Genomic DNA, 22,888 nt, shown 5'->3' on the forward strand with positions numbered 1-22,888 from the left:
ACAGCTCCGACCCATCCCGTTTTCAATTTGACTTCTTCTTGTGGTGTCAAATGTGTCTCTTGCAAAAGGAGTATTTGGGCCTTATTCCTACATGCAAATTGCAGAATCTTTTTCCTCTTAATTGAAGAGGAGATCCCACCAGACATTCAGGGATATACAAGTAACATGATCAATCATAATAAAATGTTAGAAAAATAGAGCAAATAGCCATATAGAGAAGAAAAAACCCAGGACAGAGCAGCACCACACCACTACAAGGGGACCAGAAATCCTGGGGTACCAGAGCACATGAGTTATACACATAAAACTTCCATACCCGCAAGGCACAGAATAGAGACTCAGTCTTGAGAACAGATATAAAAGAACACCAAAATACAGCCCACCTGCCTAACCACAACTCCCACAATAACCGACAATAACCCAGCTACCCCCCCCCCCCCCCCCCCGGCCCAACCAACCCAAACCCACGGGTTAGTTAATTCAACTTTCAACTGGGAACCAACCCAGAATCTTACTGCATCTGACCCATTGCCCCTTGGATGGGAAACTAACTGGGATCCGAGAGGTGAGCCCCATAGCCCAGCAAGAAAACAAACCCCCACCACCACCCCTAACAGACCCGAAACTACCCCCATTAAACTTCCTCAAACCCAAGCATTGAATAATCCCTCCTTGAAGCATCATGCAACCACTTGTCCCCAACAACGCCCCACACCACACAAGTATATCCCAAAAAAATAGAAATAAAAGAAAAAGGCAAACAAGAGAGACCGTAGACCATTAAAGGGCAGCAGAAAAATAACACCGTAGCAGAAAGAAAACACATCGCACCCAGGATCCCAGCCATGACACCATCCCAGGCCAATCCAACTCGGTAACAAAGTGGACGGGTGAACATTGGAAAACAGAAATTGTATGTCAAAACACATCAGAAAAGTAGAGTACATGGTACACATCGATCTCAAGCACAACCAACACAGATCCCTGACCCCAAAAAAAGGTGAATAAAATGGAAAATGTCATAATGCCTCTATATCGCTCCATGGTGAGAGCGCACCTTGAATACTGTGTACAATTCTGGTCGCCGCATCTCAAAAAATATGAAGTTGCGATGGAGAAGGTACAGAGAAGGGCGACCAAAATGATAAAGGGGATGGAACAGCTCCCCTATGAGTAAAGGCTGAAGAGGTTAGGGCTGTTCAGCTTGGAGAAGAGACGGCTGAGGGGGGATATGATAGAGGTGTTTAAGATCATGAGAGGTCTTGAACGAGTAGATGTGACTCGGTTATTTACACTTTCAGATAATAGAAAGACTAGGGGGCACTCCATGAAGTTAGCATGGGGCACATTTAAAACTAATCGGAGAAAGTTCTTTTTCACTCAATGCACAATTAAACTCTGGAATTTGTTGTCAGAGAATGTGGTTAGTGCAGTTAATGTAGTTGTGTTTAAAAAAGGATTGGATAAGTTCTTGGAGGAGAAGTCCATTACCTGCTATTAAGTTCACTTAGAGAATAGCCACTGCCATTACTAGCAACAGCGCCTCCCCGCCCCCAGACCACCCCTCTCTGCCCCTGGGCCACCTCCTTTTCAGGCCCCGGCACTTACTTGCATACCGGAGTTTTCGCACGTGGCCGGGCCTGTTTGAAATTTGACCCGGCGCACGTAAGGCCTAGCCATACGCGTAAACCCCGGGATTTACGTGCACCAGTGTTTTAAAATCTGGCCGAAAGTGCGCTACCACCAAAAACTCAACACAAGCTCAAAGAGAAAAAAAAAAAGGATAAATTAAGAAAAAAAACAGGTCATGAAATTAACGTATCCCATCACATCCCCTCAAGCAACCATCCGCCCCTCCCCCTCCAAATCCCATAACACAACCTGTAAACCCCCCCCCCCATCGCTACCCAGGACTCTGAAATAGTATCTCAGATCAAATAGGAGGAAAAACAGCACAGTCATAACAGCAAAAATGACTAGGGATAATGAGAGAAAAACAGTCAGGTCTCGTGATGCGTTGAAGCGGCATGCTGTCTTCTGGTCGGGCGAACCTCACCCACTTGCTCCAAAAAGTGGTGTACTTCATCGGGTGAGTCGAAAATCCAAATTTTATTGTTGTTGAGAGTGACTTTCAATCGCGCAGGATAAAGCAGGGCATAAACCAAGCCATGCTTCTGTAATTCTTTTTTAACCGGGCCACATTCAGCCTGCCTTTTCTGCGTTGATGCTGTGAAGTCCTGGAAGAACATAATTCTCTTGCCACGGTCAAAAAACCTCACCGATCTCCTGAGCTTTATCCAGAATCTGGACTTTATCTTGGAATCGGTGCACTTGCATGATAATAGTTTGTGGAGGTGGCACAAGCACTCGATGCGCCCTGCTCAATTTCGAGGTGACCTCCCTTCACAGAGAGGCCTAGGGTATTAGGCAGCCACTACTCAAAAAAGGCTGTCGGATGGCCCCTTCTTCTCCCTCCCCTTCTTTTTCCTCCCGAAAGCTGACCATCTGAATATTTCACTGACGCCCATGATTCTCTAAGTCCTCCAATTTGTCAATCACAGCAGAAAGCTGCCATCCCAGCTTTTCGAACTTCCTGCTATTATCCATTGCCGCCAGCTCCAAGTCCTCCATTTTGGTCTCCATTAATTTGATCTTGGCAGCATTGTTTTGTACAGAGGAGACCAAATTGGTAATCTTATCCACCACAACAGCAAGCTCACTGTTCAATGAAGACGTAAGCTTGGTAGAAAATGTTTAAAAAAGCTGCTTGAGCTGCGAGTTAGCATCTAGCGGGGATGCAAGTACCAGCCACTCTTCCTCCTCCGCAGCCTGCTCCTCCACTTCATCTCCTCTGCCTGCTTGCACTTTTTTACCGGATTACAGCATCTTAACAGGCTGCACAGCCCACATAGCAGGCAAGGACTTTGATGCAATCTCTTTGGACATAGTTGAGACCAAATACGCGAACTTTAGATCCAAGGATGATGAAGGATTTAAATCAGAGGCCTAGGAGCGAGAGCAAAGCACGTCTTATCACTTAGCAGCTCATCATGTGACCTCCATTCATTTACATTTATTTTCCACCAATCCATTGGTAAGATCTCGGTAGAGTACAGCATAATACATACATAATACATAACCAAAAGAAAAAGCAAATTGAGATGGATAACTCTGGCATCAGTGGCACAACTGCAAAAGGAAAGAGTGAAGTGAATAACAAATCTCAACTAAAGTCTCATAAGGAGTACAGGAAAAGCAATAATCTTAAAGAGAGTACCTGGAAAGCTATGACCACAAATGCTCATAGTTTGGGAAATAAAATACCAGATCTGCAGGCCCTAATGATAGAGGCAGAAGTGGACATTGTTGCTATCACAGAGACATGGTTCACAGAATCTCATGATTGGGATACGGCAATACCAGGCTATAACTTGTTAAGGAAGGACAGAGTGGATAGAAAAGGGGGAGGTGTGGCTCTTTATGTCAGAAACAATATCCAAGCATCTGAGCTACAAGGAAGTTGGGGCAAGGAAGAAGCACTATGGGTAGACCTAAAAACAGATGATGGAGCATCAATTTATATTGGAGTGGTTTACAGGCCCCCGAACCAAAAGGAAGAGCTGGACAGAGACCTGGTTGAAGACATCCATAAGATAGGTAAGAAGGGAGAAGTGGTGATCGTGGGTGACTTTAATATGCCAGATGTAGACTGGAAAATCCCATCTGCAGAATCTAAAAATAGTAGAGCAATAGTGGATGCCATGCAAGTAGCTTTGTTCAAACAAATGGTATTAGAACCCACGAGAGAAGGAAATATACTCGACTTAGTGCTCACTAATGCAGATAATGTCTCTGATGTCGAGGTGGGCACCCACCTCAGCACCAGTGATCATCAAACAATATGGTTTAATATCACTAAAAGAATAGGGAAAAGAACCACAAAGACCCGAGTTTTACAATTCAAAAACACAGACTTTGAGGAAATGGGGAAGTACCTAGAGGAAGAACTAAATGGATGGGAGAATGAGAGAGATGTGGATCAGCAGTGGATCAATCTAAAAGGAGCAATCACCAAGGCAACTACTCTTTATGTTAGAAATGTAAAGAAAAGCAAAAGGAAAATGAAACCTATCTGGTTCTCAAACGAGGTGGCTGACAAAATTAAAGCTAAAAGAACAGCATTCAAAAAATATAAAAGATCCCAAAGGGAGGAGCACAAAGAAGAATATTTGATTCAACTGAGGGAGACGAAGAAATTAATCAAGTTGGCAAAAAGTCAAGCGGAAGAGAGGATTGCCAAGGAGATAAAAAATGGTGACAAAACATTTTTCAGATACATCAGCGAAAAGAGAAAAGTCCATAGTGGTATAGTGAAATTGAAAGGTGGAAATGATCAATGTGTGGAGAGAGACGAAGAAATGGCAGAAATATTAAATGAATACTTCAGCTCTGTATTCACTAAAGAAGACCCTGGAGAAGGACCATTTCTACACAAGAAGCTGGAGGGTAGTGGAATAGATGAAAATCATTTTACAGTAGAAAATGTATGGGAAGAGCTAAAGAATCTGAAAGTGGACAAAGCCATGGGGCCTGATGGGATTCATCCAAGGATTCTGAGGGAGCTCAGAGATGTGCTGGCGGGTCCGCTGTGTGACCTGTTCAATAGATCCCTAGAAACGGGAGTGGTGCCGAGTGATTGGAGAAGAGCGGTGGTGGTCCCGCTTCACAAGAGTGGGAACAGAGAAGAGGCTGGTAACTACAGACCGGTTAGCCTCACTTCGGTGGTGGGAAAAGTAATGGAGTCACTGTTGAAAGAGAGAATAGTGAAATATCTACAGTCCGGAGAATTGATGGACCAGAGGCAGCATGGATTCACCAGGGGAAGATCCTGTCAGACAAATCTGATTGACTTTTTCGACTGGGTAACCAAGGAATTGGATCAAGGAAGAGCGCTAGATGTCATCTACTTGGATTTCAGCAAAGCTTTTGATACGGTTCCGCACAGGAGACTGGTGAATAAAACAAAAAGCTTGGGAGTGAGTGCCGAAGTGGTGACCTGGATTGCAAACTGGTTGACGGACAGAAGACAATGCGTGATGGTAAATGGAACTTTCTCTGAAGAGAGAGCGGTTTTAAGTGGTGTACCGCAAGGATCGGTGTTGGGACCGGTCCTGTTCAATATCTTTGTGAGCGACATTGCGGACGGGATAGAAGGTAAGGTTTGTCTTTTTGCGGACGACACTAAGATCTGCAACAGAGTGGACACGCCGGAAGGAGTGGAGAGAATGAGACGGGATTTAAGGAAGCTGGAAGAGTGGTCGAAGATATGGCAGCTGAAATTCAATGCCAAGAAGTGCAAAGTCATGCATTTGGGGAGTGGAAATCCGAATGAACTGTATTCGATGGGGGGGGAAAGGCTGATGTGCACGGAGCAGGAGAGAGACCTTGGGGTGATAGTGTCTAATGATATGAAGTCGGCGAAACAATGCGACAAGGCGATTGCAAAAGCCAGAAGAATGCTGGGATGCATAGAGAGAGGAATATCGAGTAAGAAAAGGGAAGTGATAATCCCCTTGTACAGGTCCTTGGTGAGGCCTCACCTGGAGTACTGTGTTCAGTTCTGGAGACCGTATCTACAAAGAGACAAGGACAAGTTGGAGGCGGTACAGAGAAGGGCGACCAGGAAGGTGGAGGGTCTTCATCGGTTGACATACGAGGAGAGATTGAAGAATCTAAATATGTACACCCTGGAGGAAAGGAGGAGCAGGGGTGATATGATTCAAACTTTCAGATACTTGAAAAACTTTAACGATCCAAAGACAATGACAAACCTTTTCCAACAGAAAAAAATCAGCAGAACCAGAGGTCACGAGCTGAGGCTCCAAGGAGGAAGACTAAGAACCAATGTCAGGAAGAATTTCTTCACGGAGAGAGTGGTGGATGCCTGGAATGCCCTTCCGGAGGAAGTGGTGAAGTCCAAAACTGTGAAGCACTTCAAAGGGGCATGGGATAAATATTGTGGATCCATCAGGTCCAGAGGACGCATATAAAGAGCAGGTAGTAAAATACTGCACGGAGCGGCAGTAGCCACAGAGGCATTCACGGAGCGGGATGCCAGTGGCCAGTGGTAGGTGTCCACCTTCATGGAGCGGAAGGATGTAGGGCTGTCATCTCCCAATTAAATAAAAAACAAAAACAAAAAACAAAACAGGGATGGGATCCATCAGGTCTAGAGGACACATATAAAGAGCAGGTAGTAAAATACTGCACGGAGCGGCAGTAGCCACAGAGGCATTCACGGAGCGGGATGCCAGTGGCCAGTGGTAGGTGTCCATATAAAGAGCAGGTAGTAAAATACTGCACAGAGCGGCAGTAGCCACAGAGGCATTCACGGAGCGGGATGCCAGTGGCCAGTGGTAGGTGTCCACCTTCACGGAGCGGAAGGATGGAGGGCTGTCATCTCCCAATTAAATAAATAATAAAAAAACCCAGGGATGGGATCCATCAGTTCTAGAGGACGCATATAAAGAGCAGGTAGTAAAACACTGCATGGAGCGGCAGTAGCCACAGAGGCATTAACGGAGCGGGATGCCAGTGGCCGGTGGTAGGTGTCCACCTTCACAGAGTAGAAGGATGAAGGGCATCCATCTCCCAATTAAAAAAAGAAAAGAAAAAAAGAAAAAAAAACAGGGATGGGTTCATGGGCTTATAGGTATTACCAATTATTAGGCTTTTCAATATTTGATGATAGTTAATGTGACTTTCAAGGCATTCTTCACTTTCGGTGCATGTCCGGCATGACTCCTTGCTTCAATGACAGGGGAAAAGAAAAACTGATACTTCACACATTTCCAGCATTGCCCTCTGCTTCATGGCAGAGAGCTATGCTGCCGCTTACCCAACTAATCAAACTTAATATTTCACTTGGAAGCAGCTCCAGCACTGCTCTCTACATTAATGGTGGGGGTGAAAAGGGAATTAGAACATAAGGTTACTAAGAGCCAAGAGAAACAGTTAAGTATGAGAACAAATGTGTGAAGCTTGCTGGGCAGACTGGATGGACCGGTTGGTCTTCTTCTGCCGTCATTTCTATGTTTCTATGTTTCTATGTTTCAATCAGAATATCAAACATGTTAAGACAAAAAGAAAAAAACATAAAACAGTTAAATAACATTACAATCAAATGTACAATAAAAATAAAACAATTCATATAAGTCACAGAGAAGCAAAAAGCAGATCATAATCTAACAATTCAAGGAAACACCTTTTTCAAAAAGAAAGCTTTAATATGTGTAAGAAATGTTGTATAACAGCTCTGTGAGTGTAAATTAGTGGGAAAAATATTCCATAGTATTGGAGGTGCCACTGAAAAAGCCCTAGTCTCAGTTCATTGTAAAAGCTTAAAAGATGGAACAATTAAAATGTGAATTGGGGCATCAGTAAATAGGAACAATAATTAGGGACATCAGTAAATAGGAACAGTAATTAGGAACAGTAATTAGGAACAGTAGTTTAAATTAAATTCTCCAAGAAACAGGCATCTAGTGTAATGTATGCAAACTATGCGTAATATGATCATGGCATGATTTCCCTGCTATCAAACATGCAGCAGCATTTTTTAATCAGTTGCAATACCTACAGAGTAGGCATTACTTTGCCTAAATTGGAAAAGACTAGTGACTGAACAACCATATGGAAATCACTAATACCGTAGAAAAAATGTTTTTTTACAAACTGCACTAACCTTAATTTTATAAAAGCCTGATTAACCAATTGCTTTAATTTGAGATGACATAGTCAGTTGAGAATTGATAAGCACACCTGAATGGCATACTTCTGGAAGACTAGAAATAGTAACATTACCAAATTTAAAACCCTTCCAACTGGAAGACAGCAGTGGCCAGTTGATACATAATTCTTCAATTTTATTAAGATTAATCCAATGTTTCCCAAGCCTCTTCTGGAGGCACACCTAACTGTTCCAGTTTTCAGGATATACATAATGAATTTGCATGAAAGAGATTTGCATGCATTGAGTCTCCAATGCCGAAAACCCAACTGTCTAGGTATGCCTCTAGGAGAGGGTTGCAAACACTGGATTAAGCACCAGTTTATCAGCCATCCAAACAGCACTTGCCTGCAAATACTCATTCATAAGAGATGGGATAGTAAAATCTATGGGGCAGATTTTCAAAGCCTTATGTGCGTAAATGGGTTACGTGCACTGGGCCTATTTTCAAATGGCCCAGCGATGCGCATTAAGCCCCGGGATACACGTATGTCCTAGGAATTTTCTGAATTGGTGGGATGGGGGCGTGACGTGTTGGTCCGGGGCGTGGTGGGGCAGTCCGGGGGAGTGGCGGGGCAGTCCAGGGGTGGTCCGGGAGCGTGGCCGAGAACTTCAGCACAGCTGCTGTGCCGGGGATCGCGCGCCAGCATTTGTCAGGCGTAACTTCCAAAACAAAGGTACGGGAGGGTTTCGGGCTGGGGGGCGGGACAGGGAGGGGAAGGTTGGGGGGAAAGGAAAGTTCCCTCCAAGGCCACTCCGAAATCGCATGTTATAAAATCAGGCGTACATTTGTGCGCTCGTATGTTTTAAAATCCGGACCTATATGTTCAGTGGTGAAAATAAGATGAATATCATTATCATATAAACAATAATATACTCTGTAAGTAGCTAGTAACTTTACTAGTGGCAGCATATAAACAGTGAAAAGAACTGCACATAAGGTAGACCCTTGTGCTACTCCAAAAGACAGTTATTTCCAGCTAGAACAGCAGGAGCCCAATCTGACATCTTGTAAATGTCCAGTTAAGAAAGATAAAAAATATTTGAAGATTGGTAATCCATTTCAGAGTTCTTCCAATAGGATAAACAAACGAGGAAACAAACTGTATCAAAAGCGGCTGTGATATCAAGAAATCCTAGCAAAAAATATGTTTCCAGAGTTAGCAGGATAACTTAGCTGGCTAACTCAACTCCTCCCAGTTCCCCCCAGAACACCCTTAACTTAGACGGCTAAATTCTAGCTATCCTATTAGCCTTTTAGAATTTAGTCAGATAAGTGCCCAACTATCCATTTAACTGGCTAACGTCTGAGTTATAATCAATCACACTAGGACAATGTTGTCCTGTCACTGTTGTTGCGCTGGGAGTGGACCCTTGGCCTGATGCAGGATTGGTACGGCCCTCTGGTCGGACCCGGAGAGCGCCTGCCACCAGGAGGCGGAGCACAGGAGGAGACAGAGGCTAGCTGGAGCTTCATCAATAGCAACCCGGGGTTCCCTCAGGTTGAGCCCTTGGTTACCCGGGCCGCCTGGTCTTAGGTGGGCCTCGCAGGGTCTCCTAGAGAGAAAGTTCAAGGGAGTGCCCACCATGAACAAGAGTACGCAGTCGATGTACAAACAAGGAGGTCCAGAGGTCGCAGGAGGCCAGAAGAGAATGTCCGAGTGTATAGCGAGGATCAAGGCCCCAGAGTATCATTCCAGAATGGTCAGCCAAAGCAGGGTTGGTAACAATGGTCAATCCGGGCGTAATCAGATCAGGCAAAGGTCAAGTTCCAGGCGATGATCAAGAGTAGTCAGGTCACAGGCAAAGGTCAAGTTCTAGGCAGCGATCAAGAGTAGTCAGAGAATAGGCAAAGGTCAGTACCATGAGATCAGCCCAAAAGGTACTACCAGGAATGGAGAAACAAAGGAACAGGAGACACTGGAACGCAGGAAGGCAAACTAGAGACACCGGAGTGTACGACCTGATTGCCAAGGCATCGTTCAGGGGAATGGGCCTTCCCTTTTATACTAAGGGAATGTGATGTCATCGGGGAGCGCTGGATTCCGGTTTCCCACACTTGGCCCTTTAAATAGGGCGACGTTGGCCATGCACAAGCCTAGGGGCGGGGCCGAGAAGCAGGAAGACGTGGAGCCCCTCTAGGAGCTCTGCTGTGAGGCCAGCGTTGGAGATGGTGAGCGGGGGAGCCAGGGACCCCACAAACTCGCTCAAGGCAGAGGGAGTGAGCCTGGATCTGGTAAACAGATGGGAGAGGTGAGCAGGACCAGCCACTGAGTGGACTCGGCTGGGAAGCACAACAGTACCCCCTTCTAGGCCTCCCCCCTTACTGGCCTAGGCTTGTCAGGATGGGTCCTGTGGAACTCCGCAAGGAGGTTCTTGTCGTATATGTGGTGGGAGGGCTCCCAGGAGTTCTCCAGCCGAAGCCCTCCCATGACAGGAGGTATTCCCTGTGGCCTCTTCCCATCGGACGTCCAAGACCTCCTTGACCTGGAGAACGTCCTCGGGTTCAGCGGTGAGCTGTGATGGAGCAGGTGGTCTGTGAGAGGGCCAGTTCAGAACCAGGGGTTTTAATAAAGAAACGTGAAATGTATTGTGGATTCCCATGGAACTGGGGAGCTGCAGTTGATACGTTACAGCCCCGATCACTGGACATGGCCCTATAAATCTAGGGGCCAAACGTTGTGAAGGTAATCGTAGCTTAATGTGCTTTGTGCTGAGCTACACTTTCTGGCGATGTGCTGAGCCACACTTTCTGCGACGATGGGCATCAATGAAGCATTTGGCTTTCTCCGCAGCTTGACCCAGTCTTTATTTGACTCTGTTCCAGAGGTGACAAATCGTCTGTGCTGTAGACTGGGCTGCAGGTGAGGGAACAGAGAGTGGATCTGGCAGAAGCAGGTGTGGTTGGCGACCGAACACCACGGAAAAGGGAGAGACATCGGTGGCTGAGGCAACGTGGGTGTTGTGGGACAACTCGGCCCAAGGCAAGAGGTTGGCCCAGTCATCCTGTTGATCGTTGACGTAAGTCCTTAAGAATGTCTTCAAGGATCAATTTGTCCTCTTGGCTTAGCCGTTCGCCTGAGGGTGGTAGGCCGAAGTCAGATTCAAAGAGATATCGAATTTTTTGCACAGAGACTTCCAGTATTTGGCAGCGAATTGTGGCCCACGATCGGAAATGATCTCTTTGGGGAGACCATATAGAAGGAATATGTTCTTCAGGAAGAGTTTTGCCAGTTCAGGAGCCGAAGGAAGACTTGGTAGTGGAACGAAGTGGACCATTTTTGAAAAACAGTCGATGATGACCCAGATGACCATGGTGCCCTTTGATGGGGGCAGATCGACAATGAAGTCCGTAGAGATGCTTGACCAGGGCTCAGTGGGAGCTGGAAGGGGTTGAAGAAGGACCCAAGGGCGACCAGTAGGAGGTTAGTGTTGTGCGCAGATGGGACACGAATCCACATAACTGCGGGAGTCCTTGACCATGTTAAGCCACCAATAGAATCTTCTTAGCATTTCAAGTGTCTGAGCCTGGATGGGATGGCCGGCCAACTTCGAGTCATGAGCCCAGCGAAGGACGTGTTCTCGGAGACAGTGTGGAACCACCGTCTTCCCAGCTGGCACAGTGTTGGTGACTGCGAGGGTTATACAGGCTGGGTCGATGATGTGCCTAGGAATGTCAGGCGTGTCGTCTGTTTCGAGAGAGCGGGAGAGATCATCTGCTCAAGTGTTCTTGGCTGCAGAATGATAACGAAGTTCAAAATTAAAATGTTCAAAGAACAATGCCCAGCGGGCCTGTCTGGGGTTCAGTAACTGGGCTTCCTTCAAGTGTTCGAGGTTTTTGTGATCTGTAAAGATCGTGAATTTATGCTGTGCTCCTTCTAACCAGGGACGCTACTCTTGAAGAGCTAACTTCACAGCTAGGAGCTCACGATCCCTGATTGTATAGTTTTGCTCTGTGTGGGAAAATTTGTGAGGATAGAAGGAGCAGGGTACTAAGGTTCCCTTGGAGGAATACTGGCTCAGAACTGCCCATCCCACGATGGCAGAGGCGTCGACTTCGAAGAAGGGATGGTTAGGATCTGGGTGACGTAGACAAGGTCCTGTGCAGAAGGCATCTTTCAAGATGTGGAAGGCAGATTGAGCCTTGGGACTCCAAACTTTGTGGTTACTACCTTCCCTAGTCATGGCAGTGAGTGGGGCAGCTAGTATGGAGTAGTTGGCAATGAAGTTCCTGTAATAGTTTGTATATCCAAGAAACCTTTGTAGGGCGCGGAGGCCTACTGATTGGGACCAATCTCTGATTCCTTGGAGTTTTTCAGGATCCATGGTAAAACCACGATTGGAGATAATGTAACCCAGAAACGGGAGATGAGTCTGTTCGAAGATGCACTTCTCTAGTTTTGCATAGAAATGGTTGTCCCTGAGACATTAGAGGACTGTTCGCACATGTAAATGGTGGGATTTCAGATCCTTGGAAAAGATCAGTATATCGTCTAGATAAACCACGACAATGAGTATAGTAGGTCCCGGAAGATCTCATTCATCAAGCGTTGAAAGACTGCAGGGGTATTACAAAGTCTGAAAGGCATCACTACATACTCGTAGTGGCCGTCCCTGGTATTAAAAGCAGTCTTCCAAATATTCTCTGGCTGGATCCTTATTAGATTGTATGCCCCTCAGAGATCTGGCTTCATAAAGATCTGGGCTCCTTGGAGGCAATCAAAGAGTTCGCTAATGAGTGGCAGAGGATAGCGATCCTTGCGGGTTACGGTGTTTAGCCCATGATAGTCAATGCAAGGACGTAAACTACCATCTTTTTTCTTCATGAAGAGGAATCCGGCTCCTGCCGTGAATTGGAGGGTCTTATGAATCCCTTATCCGGATTCTCTTGAATGTACTCAGACATTGCCTTGGTTTCCGGAAGCGAGATGGTAGGTTCTGCCTTTGGGAGGCATGGTACCTGGTAGGAGCTCAATGGGACAATTACACTCCCAGAGTGGAGGAAGGATGTCAGCATTCTGTTTGGAGAATACATCTTAAAAGTCTGTATACGGAACAGGTAACCCGGTCAGGGTTGTAGAGTTTAGAACGGTGACCGCTGGAGACACCTGTCGCAGACAGCGGTTCTGGCACTGGGATCCCCACTGGATTAACTGTAGGGATTGCCAGTCGAAGTGAGGTCCCTGCACCTGAAGCCATGGAAGTCCAAGAATTACTGGATGCGTAGAACGCTTCAGGACATATAGTGTGATCTCTTCTTCATGGAGGGTTCCCACGGAAAGGCGGAAGGCTATAGTGCGATGAGTGATACGTCTAGGAAGATGCTCTCCTTGAATGGACGCAATGCGGAGAGGTATGTCCAGAGGCTGAAGGGGATCTGGAGCAGTTTGACGATATCGTCCAAGATGAAGTTGCCACTCGCCCCAGTGTCCACAAGGGCGGTCGTGGCAAAGGACTGTGACTCTTTGTAGAGAGACACAGGGAGTAGCAATTGGGGGCCAGTAACAGTAGCGCCTAAGCTCGGGACCCCCACCGGGCTCAGCCTCTGCAGTTTCCCGGACAACCTGGACAGGCTTGCCAAAGTTGTCTGGAACCACCACAGTACAGGCAAAGGCCTTCCTTTTTGCGTCGAAGGCGCTCTTCAGGAGACAAGCACCGCGGTTGATCTGCATCGGCTACTCTGGTGATGGAGGGGGCACTGGTAAGGCCTTTAATGGAGGACTGATGGCACGAGCTGGGTGTACGGCAGAAGGTCTAGAGACCTTTACCTCCTGATGTCGCTGGCATAGGCAGTGATCGATCTTGCCAACCAAGGAGATGATATCATCTAGAGATGTGGGAATCTCGTGAGCAGCCAGCTCGTCATTGAGGGCAGGAGATAAGCCATCCAGATAGATTGCCTGTAGGCAGTCCTCTTGCCATCCCAGTTCTGTGGCTAGTGTCCTGAATTCTACCATGAATTCAGTGAGCGAATGCGAGCCTTGATGGAGGTGGAAGAGCTGGTGATCTGCCACCGCCCGTTGGCCAGGGTCCTGGAAGGTCCACTTGAACACAGAGATGAAATGGGAGAGATGTCGGAGGATGTCATCAGAACGTTCCCAAAGTGGAGACGCCCATGCCAGGGCCTTTCCTTCAAGGCATGAGAGGATGAAGGTAACCTTGGTATTTTCACTTGGAAACAATTCAGGCTGAGGAAACCTCGACAGAGGCACAGATCCCCATTGGAGCAGGAAGGGCCAGGGATGCCCGTGAATGCACGGCTTGTGCCCAGCCTCTTGAGTTGGCCTTAACAGAATCCTCAAGTTGAGACCGTAGTCTCTCCACAGACGAAGTCAATGCTTCTAGGGTTCGTTGTTGTTCTCGGACATAAGCAGCTAGGCCAGGGATGGCCTGCAAGGTGGGAGACTCCGCCGAGTCCATGGCCTTGGCAACCTGTTGCTCTGGAAGTGGACCCTTAGCCTGGTGCAAGATTGGTATGGTCCTCCGGTCGGACCCGGAGAGCACCTGCCACCAGGAGGTGGAGCACAAGAGGAGACAGAGGCTAGCTGGAGTTTTGCCAATAGCAACTCGAGATTCCCTCAGTTTGAGCCCATGGTTACCCGGGCCGCTTGGTCTTAGGTGGGCCTTGCAGGGTTTCCTAGAGAGAAAGTTCAAGGGAGTGCCCACCATGAACAAGGGCACGCAGTCGGTGTACAAACAAGGAAGTCCAGAGGTCGCAGGAGGCCAGAAGAGAGTGTCTGAGTGTATAGCAAGGATCAAGGCCAGAGTATCAGTCCAGAATGGTCAGCCAAAGCAGGGTCAGTAACAGTGGTCAATCCGGGCATAGTTAGGTCAGGCAAAAGTCAAGTTCCAGGCGGTGATCAAGACTAGTCAGGTCACAGGCAAAGGTCAAGTTCCAGGCGGCGATCAAGAGTAGTCAGGTCACAGGCAAAGGTCAAGTTCCAGGCAGCAATCAAGAGTAGTCAGAGAACAGGCAAAGGTCAGTACCGTGAGATCAGTCCAAAAGGTACTACCAGAAATGGAGAGACGCTGGAACAGGAGACGCTGGAACAGGAGACACTGGAATAGGAGACACTGGAACAAAGAAACTGGAATGCATGAAGGCAAACTGGAGCCACCGGAGTGTACGACCCGATTGCCAAGGCACCTTTCAGGGGAATGGACCTTCCCTTTTATACTGAGGGAGTGTAATGTCATGGAGGAGTGCCAGGTTCGGGTTTATCGTGCTTGGCCCTTTAAGTAGGGCGACGTTGGCCACGCGCGTGCATGCGCCTTGGGGCGGGGCTGAGGAGCAGGAAGACACGGAGCCCCTCCGGGAGCTCTGCTATGAGGCTGGCATTGGAGACGGTGAGCGGGGGAGCCGGGGATGCTGCGAACTTGCTGCAGCGGCAGAAGGAGTGAGCCCGGAGCTGGTAGACAGACAGGAGAGGTGAGCAGGACCGGCCATGGAGCGGACGCTGCCGGGAAGTACAACAACTGTAATATATCATATAGAATAACCTTTGCACAAACATATTTATATATATATATATATATATATATATATATATATATCTTTTTGATCTATTTTTAAAAAAGAACACCTACTGTGTAATCACCATGAATAAAAATGTAAATTCAAAACATTCTCTAATGAGATTATCAAAAATAATTTTAGAAGTTGGTTGAAAGTTTCATACTTATAATGTGGTGTACCAACACCCTCCAGTGAATATAATCATCAACTTCCAACCTCCTCCTTCAAAACGTTTTTGGAAAAAAACTTTTTATTTTTTAAATGGCATCCATGCTTCTTAGTTTTACTTGTAATCTTAAGAGTATAACCCCATCAACCCTATAATAATCCTGGAAAGATGTCAAGTATCCCAAAATGTTTCAAACAAACCGTCCTTCTTCAGGGATGTAAGCTTGGTAGTCGCTGAAAAAACGGGTTCTTGCCATACTCAAAAAGTCCTTCAAGAGTGCAAACTTGTGCTGCCCTTTTTCTTCAAAGATGACGCCATGAATGATTGCTGATCCAAACCGGTCGCATCTTTTATACATCACCTTGGATGTTACATTCTACCAATCCAAGAATGCCTGATGAATATTAACCAATCATAGGCCTGCCTTAAAAGAGCCAATCACTGGTCGTGTTGCCAACACACTTTCCATAACATTGTCAAGTTCAATTCCTCATTCATGCCATAAGGAAGTGAGGAAATTAAGGTGTATATCCAAAAGGTTCATGAAGATTTAATTTGATGTTAAAATCGCCACCCCGAGGAGAGGACCTAATTTGTTCTACAGTCGTCCACTGCATATCAGAAAAATTGTGTCCTGCATCCGTTAAGTGTTGAACCATAGGGGCTGCCATTCAGGCTGTTTTAAGCCGAGATTTGTATTCCCCTAATCTCACTTTAACAGGTCGGGTGGTCCATCCTACATAAATTTTGGGACAGGGGCAAATCATAACGTAGATAACATTCATAGAGTTACAGTCTGTATTAAACTTTCCCCCAAACCTTATAACGTGTAACAGGTTCAACCCACTCCTTACCCGTGATGGACTGGTGACACCAAATGCAATGACCACATGCTGAATGGCCAACGATTTCCACTGATTGAATATCTTGTGGTAACTGCGAGTGCACAACTTTGTCTCTGATGTTCATCCCCCGCATCGTGGCAAACATTGGTAATTCTTTGAAGCTTTCATGAAGTGCTAGCACATTCCAGTGTTTTTTAATAGCTGATGTTATAGCTCCCACCGCTGTGGTTTGTTTCAAAACACAGATCAGTCTCGATTCTTCTTTCTGTGGTTTGTATTGAAGTAGTTGTTGCCTGTCACTGTATTTTGCTCTTTTATATGCCCTCTGGACAGCTTTAAACAGATATCCTTGTGTTAAAAATCTGTTCTTCAAAATTTTGGCCTGTATTTCAAAATCCTTATTGGTGGAGCAAATACGTCTGGCTCATTGCAGTAATCTAATCGACTCAGCACGTATGAAACTTTCAAACAACTTCTAAAAATATTTTTGATAATCTCATTAGAGAATGTTTTGAATTTATATTTTTATTCACGGTGATTACACAGTAGGTGTTCATTTAAAAAATAGATAAAAAAGATACATATATATATATAAAAATGTTTGTGCAAAGGTTATTCTATATAATATATTACAGTGACTGGACAACATTGTCCTAGTGTGATTGATTATAACTTCTGAGTTAGCCAGCTAAATTGTTTTGAATTTGGATCTCATTGTTTTCAATCATTTATTCTGTAATCTTTCTTTATATTTCTTTTATTTTATTACTGTAAATCTGCCTTCAGCATACATTTGATAAGGCAGAATATAATTTCAATAAAGAGTTACTCTGATATTTAGAAGAATTACATTGGCTGCCACTTAGCTCCCAATTCTAATCTGTTAATTTAGTTCTTAAGGCTTTGGATGGGACAGGACTGAGACACTTAACAGAATACCTTTTAGTTTATTTTAGTTATTTACTAACTGTCTTTCTAACAAAAATCAAAATGGTGTACATAAATCAAAATCCATAATAAAGTGATAAATCAAACACTGAATACATGTAACAGTAACAAAAAAAAAAATCATATCTTTATAGTTGACTAAAGTAAATTAATTAAACTGACTACATAGGCAAGGAAAATACATAAAACCAGCACAGTCAGAATAAAATTCCTCAAATAGATACTTCTTAAACACTTGTCGAAATAGCCAGATTTTCACATCTTTTCTAAATTTCAAGGGCTTTAGTTCTTTAGACATCTCTAGGAGCAGAACATTCCAGAAGAGTAGGTTCCTAATAGACAAAACAAGTCCATGTTGTAGATTCTACCCTAAACTCCGTTGGAGATGATGTTTTAAGAAAGCCCAAATTTGCTGAACAATGGGAACTGTCAGGTTGGTAGGGAATCAGAAGATTGACCAAATATTTTGAATGACCCCTATGCACAGATTTAAAACAAGGCAAGGGGGTGGCATGATCATATTCCTTAGTACTGAAAATTAACTTTGCTGCCATATTTTGGAAGGAGCTGATAGATCTCATTGCAGTAATCTAATCGACTCAGCACAAAAGCAGGTATAAGCATTTAAAGGTCATGCAGATCTAAAAAAAAACAAACCAAAAACGGTTTTAAGCGATGAATGCAGCAGAGATAAAATAAAAGCTGAGGTAAGGAAGCCACTTGAACAGAAAAGGTTAAATTAGAATCAATTTTAATACCAAATGTGGTAACGACCTCTTTTGGTAAAATCTTCTTTCTTTATTTTCAAACTTATAAACCGCGAACAGAACCAAAAAGTTTGGATATGCAAACCAAGGAACATTAATCAAAACAAGCACCAGCAAAATTCATCTCTGAAAAGCTTTGAAAAATAATTGGGTTTTACACAGTTTCCAAAATGCTGAAAAATCATCAGCTGACCCAAGAAACAAAGATGGAGCTTTCCAGAAGATGGGACCTTCACAAGAAAAAAAAAAACAACTTTCAGCTTCCGGGGAGATTTTAAATCCCCGGCGCACAGAAATCCTGGGGGATACGCGCGTGGCCGGGCCGAGCACATTTTCCAAATGGCCCGGTCACGCGCATATCCCCCAGTATGTGAAGAAGAGCCAGGGTTTTGAATAGGGGCAGGGCAGGGGGCCGACCGGGGCTTGGAGGAGCAGGTAAGTTGTAAAATAAAACAAAATAGGTTAGGGTGAGTTTAGGGGTCGTCAGGGTGGAGAGAGGAAAAGGGAGGAAGGTTGGCTAGGGCTATAGGGATGTTCCCGCCCAGTCCGCTTCTTTATTGGAGCAGACTGGGAGGGAATTGGGCAAAGGCCCGATCTCGTCGCCGCGCGTGTGGTGTAAAATTCCCCCTCCCCCTGAATGCGCAAGTAGGCACCCGCGAACACGTGTGATTTGGATAACCTGTATGTGTTGCCGCATGCATGTTATAAATTCAGCGCATCCATGTGTGCGCACCGGGGACTGCATGCACATGGACGCATGCACAGCCCTTTTAACATTTACTCCTTAGGGGTAGATTTTAAAAGGTATGCGTGCAGCCTACATTTGTGCGCGCTACCCGGCGTGCACAAATGTACGCCCGATTTTATAACGTATCAGGGGTCAGCGCGCGCAAGGGGGTACACATTAGTGCACCTTGCGTGCGCCGAGCCCTGGGGGAGACCAGCTGGCTTTCCCCGTTCCCTCCCCCCACCTTCCCCTCCCTTCCCCTTCCTGTCCTGCCCCCCCCCCCAGCCCGAAAAAAAACCAAACCCGTACCTTTATTTCACAAGTTACGCCTGCCGGCTGACTGCTGGCGCACAATCCCCCAGCCCAGCGCCGTGGAAAGGCCTCTGGCCACACCCCCTCCCCACCCCCGGATTGCCCATTTTTTTCAAACCCCGGGACTTACGTGCGTCCCGGGGCTTTACGCGCGCCACCGGGCCTTTTGAAAATAGGCCCGGCGCGCGTCACCCCCTACGCGTGTAAATCCTTGAAAATCTGCCCCTTAGTTTCTACCAATTAAGTAATTGGGATCGTAAGCAGAATTTATTGGGGTGAGTACAAGGAAATGCTTTCAGAAAGGTACAAAAAAACCCCACAATCGTGCAGAACCCGATGCATCGGACATAGTCATTTAAAATCTGTTTTTTATACAAGGGATAAACAACGGAGGGCCTTAAGCACTGGTTGAATCTGCACATGGAGCTTGAATCCAGTAATTGGGCACGAAACTGTATTTTGCACCATCTGTAGCCTATGTAATTGATATTTAGGAGACCCAACTAAAAGAGAATTAGGCCCTTCACTCTGGAACTCGCTACCTCCAGACCTTCGCCTTGAACCATGCCACGCTACATTTAAAAAGGAACTCAAGACTTGGTTGTTCAAACAAGCATTCCCTCAGAGCTAAGAGCAGGAAGAAAGGCATTTTCATATTATTCGTTTTTCCCCAGCCCCTAGCATATATCTTCCTGAAGAGATCAATATCAATATTGAACTGTACTTAACCATATAATCATGTTTTGGGATTTACTATATAATCATATATACATATAATCATGTTGACAAACATATAACCATGTTATTTATTTATTAACTCACATGTTATTTATTAACTGTTTAGCAATATATTCTAATTTGTTACTTGGATTAATTCTGTTCAATGTAAACCGCTAAATTAAGCGATAGTTACTGTTCCCTGTAAACCGGGGTGATATGTATATTATACGGGAACTTCCGATATATAAATACTTTAAATAAATAAATAAATAAATAAATAAATAAATAATTAATTAATTAATTAATTAATCCGGGTTGATATAACAGCTTGAAGCAGAGCATGCAAGACAGTTGCAAATAAATCTTTACTCCCGCCGTCTGTGGGGCAGACTCCTGTGCTGGTCAGCCGACTTCCTGAGATTGACCCTACAGTTTGTGGGAGTGAAGCCAGGAATTTTGGCAAGGCATTTATTGAATTCAATTGTTCAGGACAAATGGGATCCAGATGGGCAATGACCTGCACATCATCAGTATATAAACAAACAAACAAAAACAGCTATAAAGCCAAAGTCTTGAATTAGGACAGTAAGTGGGGGTCAGATATGTTTGAATGAAATGGGAAGCAACACCGAGCCCTGGGGCTCTCCACGCCATAACGAGCACGGTGTGGACTGTTCTGACCCCCAGTTAACTTGTTCTGGCCCCAACCAGAATCTTGTGCTCAGCCAAGGAAGCTCGGTTGTGTGCCCTGTCGCTTTCATTTATGAAACTAGTTAGGTCTAGGTCACGAGCATTTTCTTGTGCTAACCTTCATTTGTGGAATACACTCTGCAGGGAGTCATGTTTAGAGTATCAAGCAAGTTAGGTGGTTAGTTGAGACCTAGTTTTTAAATAGTTCTTGGAGTTTAATTGTCATGTTAATCTGTGGTTTTACTGTTTGTTTTAATTTTTGGATATGTCTCTTATGTATTTAGTGATATGTTTTCATATTGTAATATTTTTACCTTATGTTTTACTCTTGCTTTGAAATATATATGTTCTGTGTCTTTTATTGTACTCCATCCTGAGCATTTGCTCGGAACAGTGTTTTACACATTTTAGAATTAAATTAAATTCCCTGGTCACAAGGAGGCCCATATTCAAAACATCTGGGTGCTGACTTAAGAAGTAAGCACTTTGATCTGCCAAAGTGAACGTTTCCTCCCTCTGAGCACATAAATGCAGCTGCCTAAAAATGGGCAGGCCAGTGTGGGGGGAGGGAGGGTCGGCCCTCAGCACTGATTTCTAGTGCTAGGTGCTTAACTGAGGCACCTAAACCTAGGTGGCTGAACAGCAGGGCATAAATTTACACTCCTCAGTTTTAGGAACCTACAGTTAAGCACCTAATTCGGACACTTCAGTTTAAGGTGCTTTTTATGTTTTGGGCTGAAAAGAGGTGCCTAACCATGTTTGAATACTGGCCCTCAAACATAACAAGCAAGCAGCTTCAGGAGAGATGCAGCAAATGGAGAAGGGAGCTCCATCACTCCCACACTGCATTGCATCCACATCTGGGCCGAAATATTTTGATAATGCAAGCAGGGGATCTCTGTGGGGCCTACAAGATTTTAACTTTTTCAGTGGCTGCAATGTTTATTTTCTGTTCTCCTCCCCCCCCCCCCCCCCCCAATCCTCACTCTCCACTAGATCCAAGAGGGCAGCGCCATCCTCTGCACAAGCAAACAGGACTCAAACTGGACGCTGGTTGGCATTCTCAGCAAAGTATTGGATGAGTCCCCCATGCCTGCCTTAATCACCAGGCTCGCTGCCCACATCGACTGGATGAACAACGTGAGCAAAGCAGCCGGGAGACCGCTGGAGCTGCCGCCCACCACCCTGTCCCAGAAGGATCTCGAAGTGTCCACTTCCCGGGCCCACACTGGCCTTGTCCTGCTGATCGTTCTGCTCTCCTGCTTTGTTCTGCTCATCATCATCATCGGTGTGGGTGCTTTTGTACTGCACAAATTTTTTCCTAAATTCTTGACAGATTTAAAGTCAAAGTTGAAGTTGAAGTTCAAGTCAATCCTTAAACCCAAGCCTGAACCCAAGCCTGAACCCATTCCTCTCACCCCCACTCCCTCAAAAAAAGCTAGAAAAGCAACCCATTTCTCTACTCCCTAAATATATATATATATATATATACACACACATACATACAATACATTATTGAAAGTGGGTAACATTGAGCAAGCAGTTGATAGGGAAACTAGGGAAACAATTGTAATATTCTGCTCTCATAATAGGCAGTTTCCTGATACCTACAAGTATTTTCAGTTACCACAAAATATAAGAACCCAGTGCAGATGCTCAGTATTAGAGAATTATAGTCACCTGAGAGGGAATGAATTGTGTGCCAGATAAAGCCAAACTGACCAATACAATTCAGCATTTTCCTTCTTATTAATTTAATGTATGTGGGAGATACATCTAAGCCATGATATTTTGAACTGGATTTCAGGATGTTTTCCATTGATTAGTTCATGAGTATTCTCTTTCAAGCAATAAAATAGTTTTCATACTTTGCTGTCTCTGGCTTGATTTTCTGGCTCAGTTTGGCATGCTCTTCTTATTCTCTGGTCATGCTTCTGTTTCTTTCTCTTAGTATCCTTTTTCTTTTCTGTTTTGGATTTCTCTTCCTCTCTGTCTCTTTTCTTTACGACAGATCTGCCAAATCTGGTCCATGTCTTTGGAGTATGGACTGGAGGGAGACTATGGTGGGCACGTCCTACGGTTGAGAAGATGGGAAAGGTAAAAATGTTATGTATGCAGTACCCGAAAACCGCCACCAGATGGCAAAATAAATGGTAACTGAGCTGGTTGCATATTTTGCAATGGGAAGGCTCTGGATAAAGGTTATTAATAGTTTGGGGATTAGTAAGAATATTCTACTACTACTAAACATTTCTATAGCACTAGACAACATACACAGCGCTGTACAAGCATACAAAAAGACAGGCCCTGCTCAACAGAGCTTACAATCTAATAAGACAAGCATACAGCACACGAGACTGGGGGGAAGTGTTCAAAAGGCTATATAATGCTGATTGCATGTAAAT

General features: G+C 45.1%; 1 protein-coding gene across 1 annotated transcript in view; it reads left to right on the forward strand.

Annotated features, from left to right (window-relative positions):
- The window catches only part of LOC115094743 (transmembrane protease serine 9-like), a 175,385-nt gene extending 153,032 nt beyond the window's left edge, over positions 1-22,353 (forward strand). Inside the window, exon 11 of the mRNA XM_029608000.1 lies at positions 21,480-22,353. Within this exon, the coding sequence (XP_029463860.1) occupies positions 21,480-21,953 (474 nt within the window). The 3' untranslated portion in view covers positions 21,954-22,353. The remainder of the gene's footprint in view (positions 1-21,479) is intronic.
- Positions 22,354-22,888: the final 535 nt, after the last annotated feature.

The sequence above is a fragment of the Rhinatrema bivittatum genome, chromosome 1 (assembly GCF_901001135.1).
Source record: "Rhinatrema bivittatum chromosome 1, aRhiBiv1.1, whole genome shotgun sequence".
NCBI lineage: Eukaryota > Metazoa > Chordata > Amphibia > Gymnophiona > Rhinatrematidae > Rhinatrema > Rhinatrema bivittatum.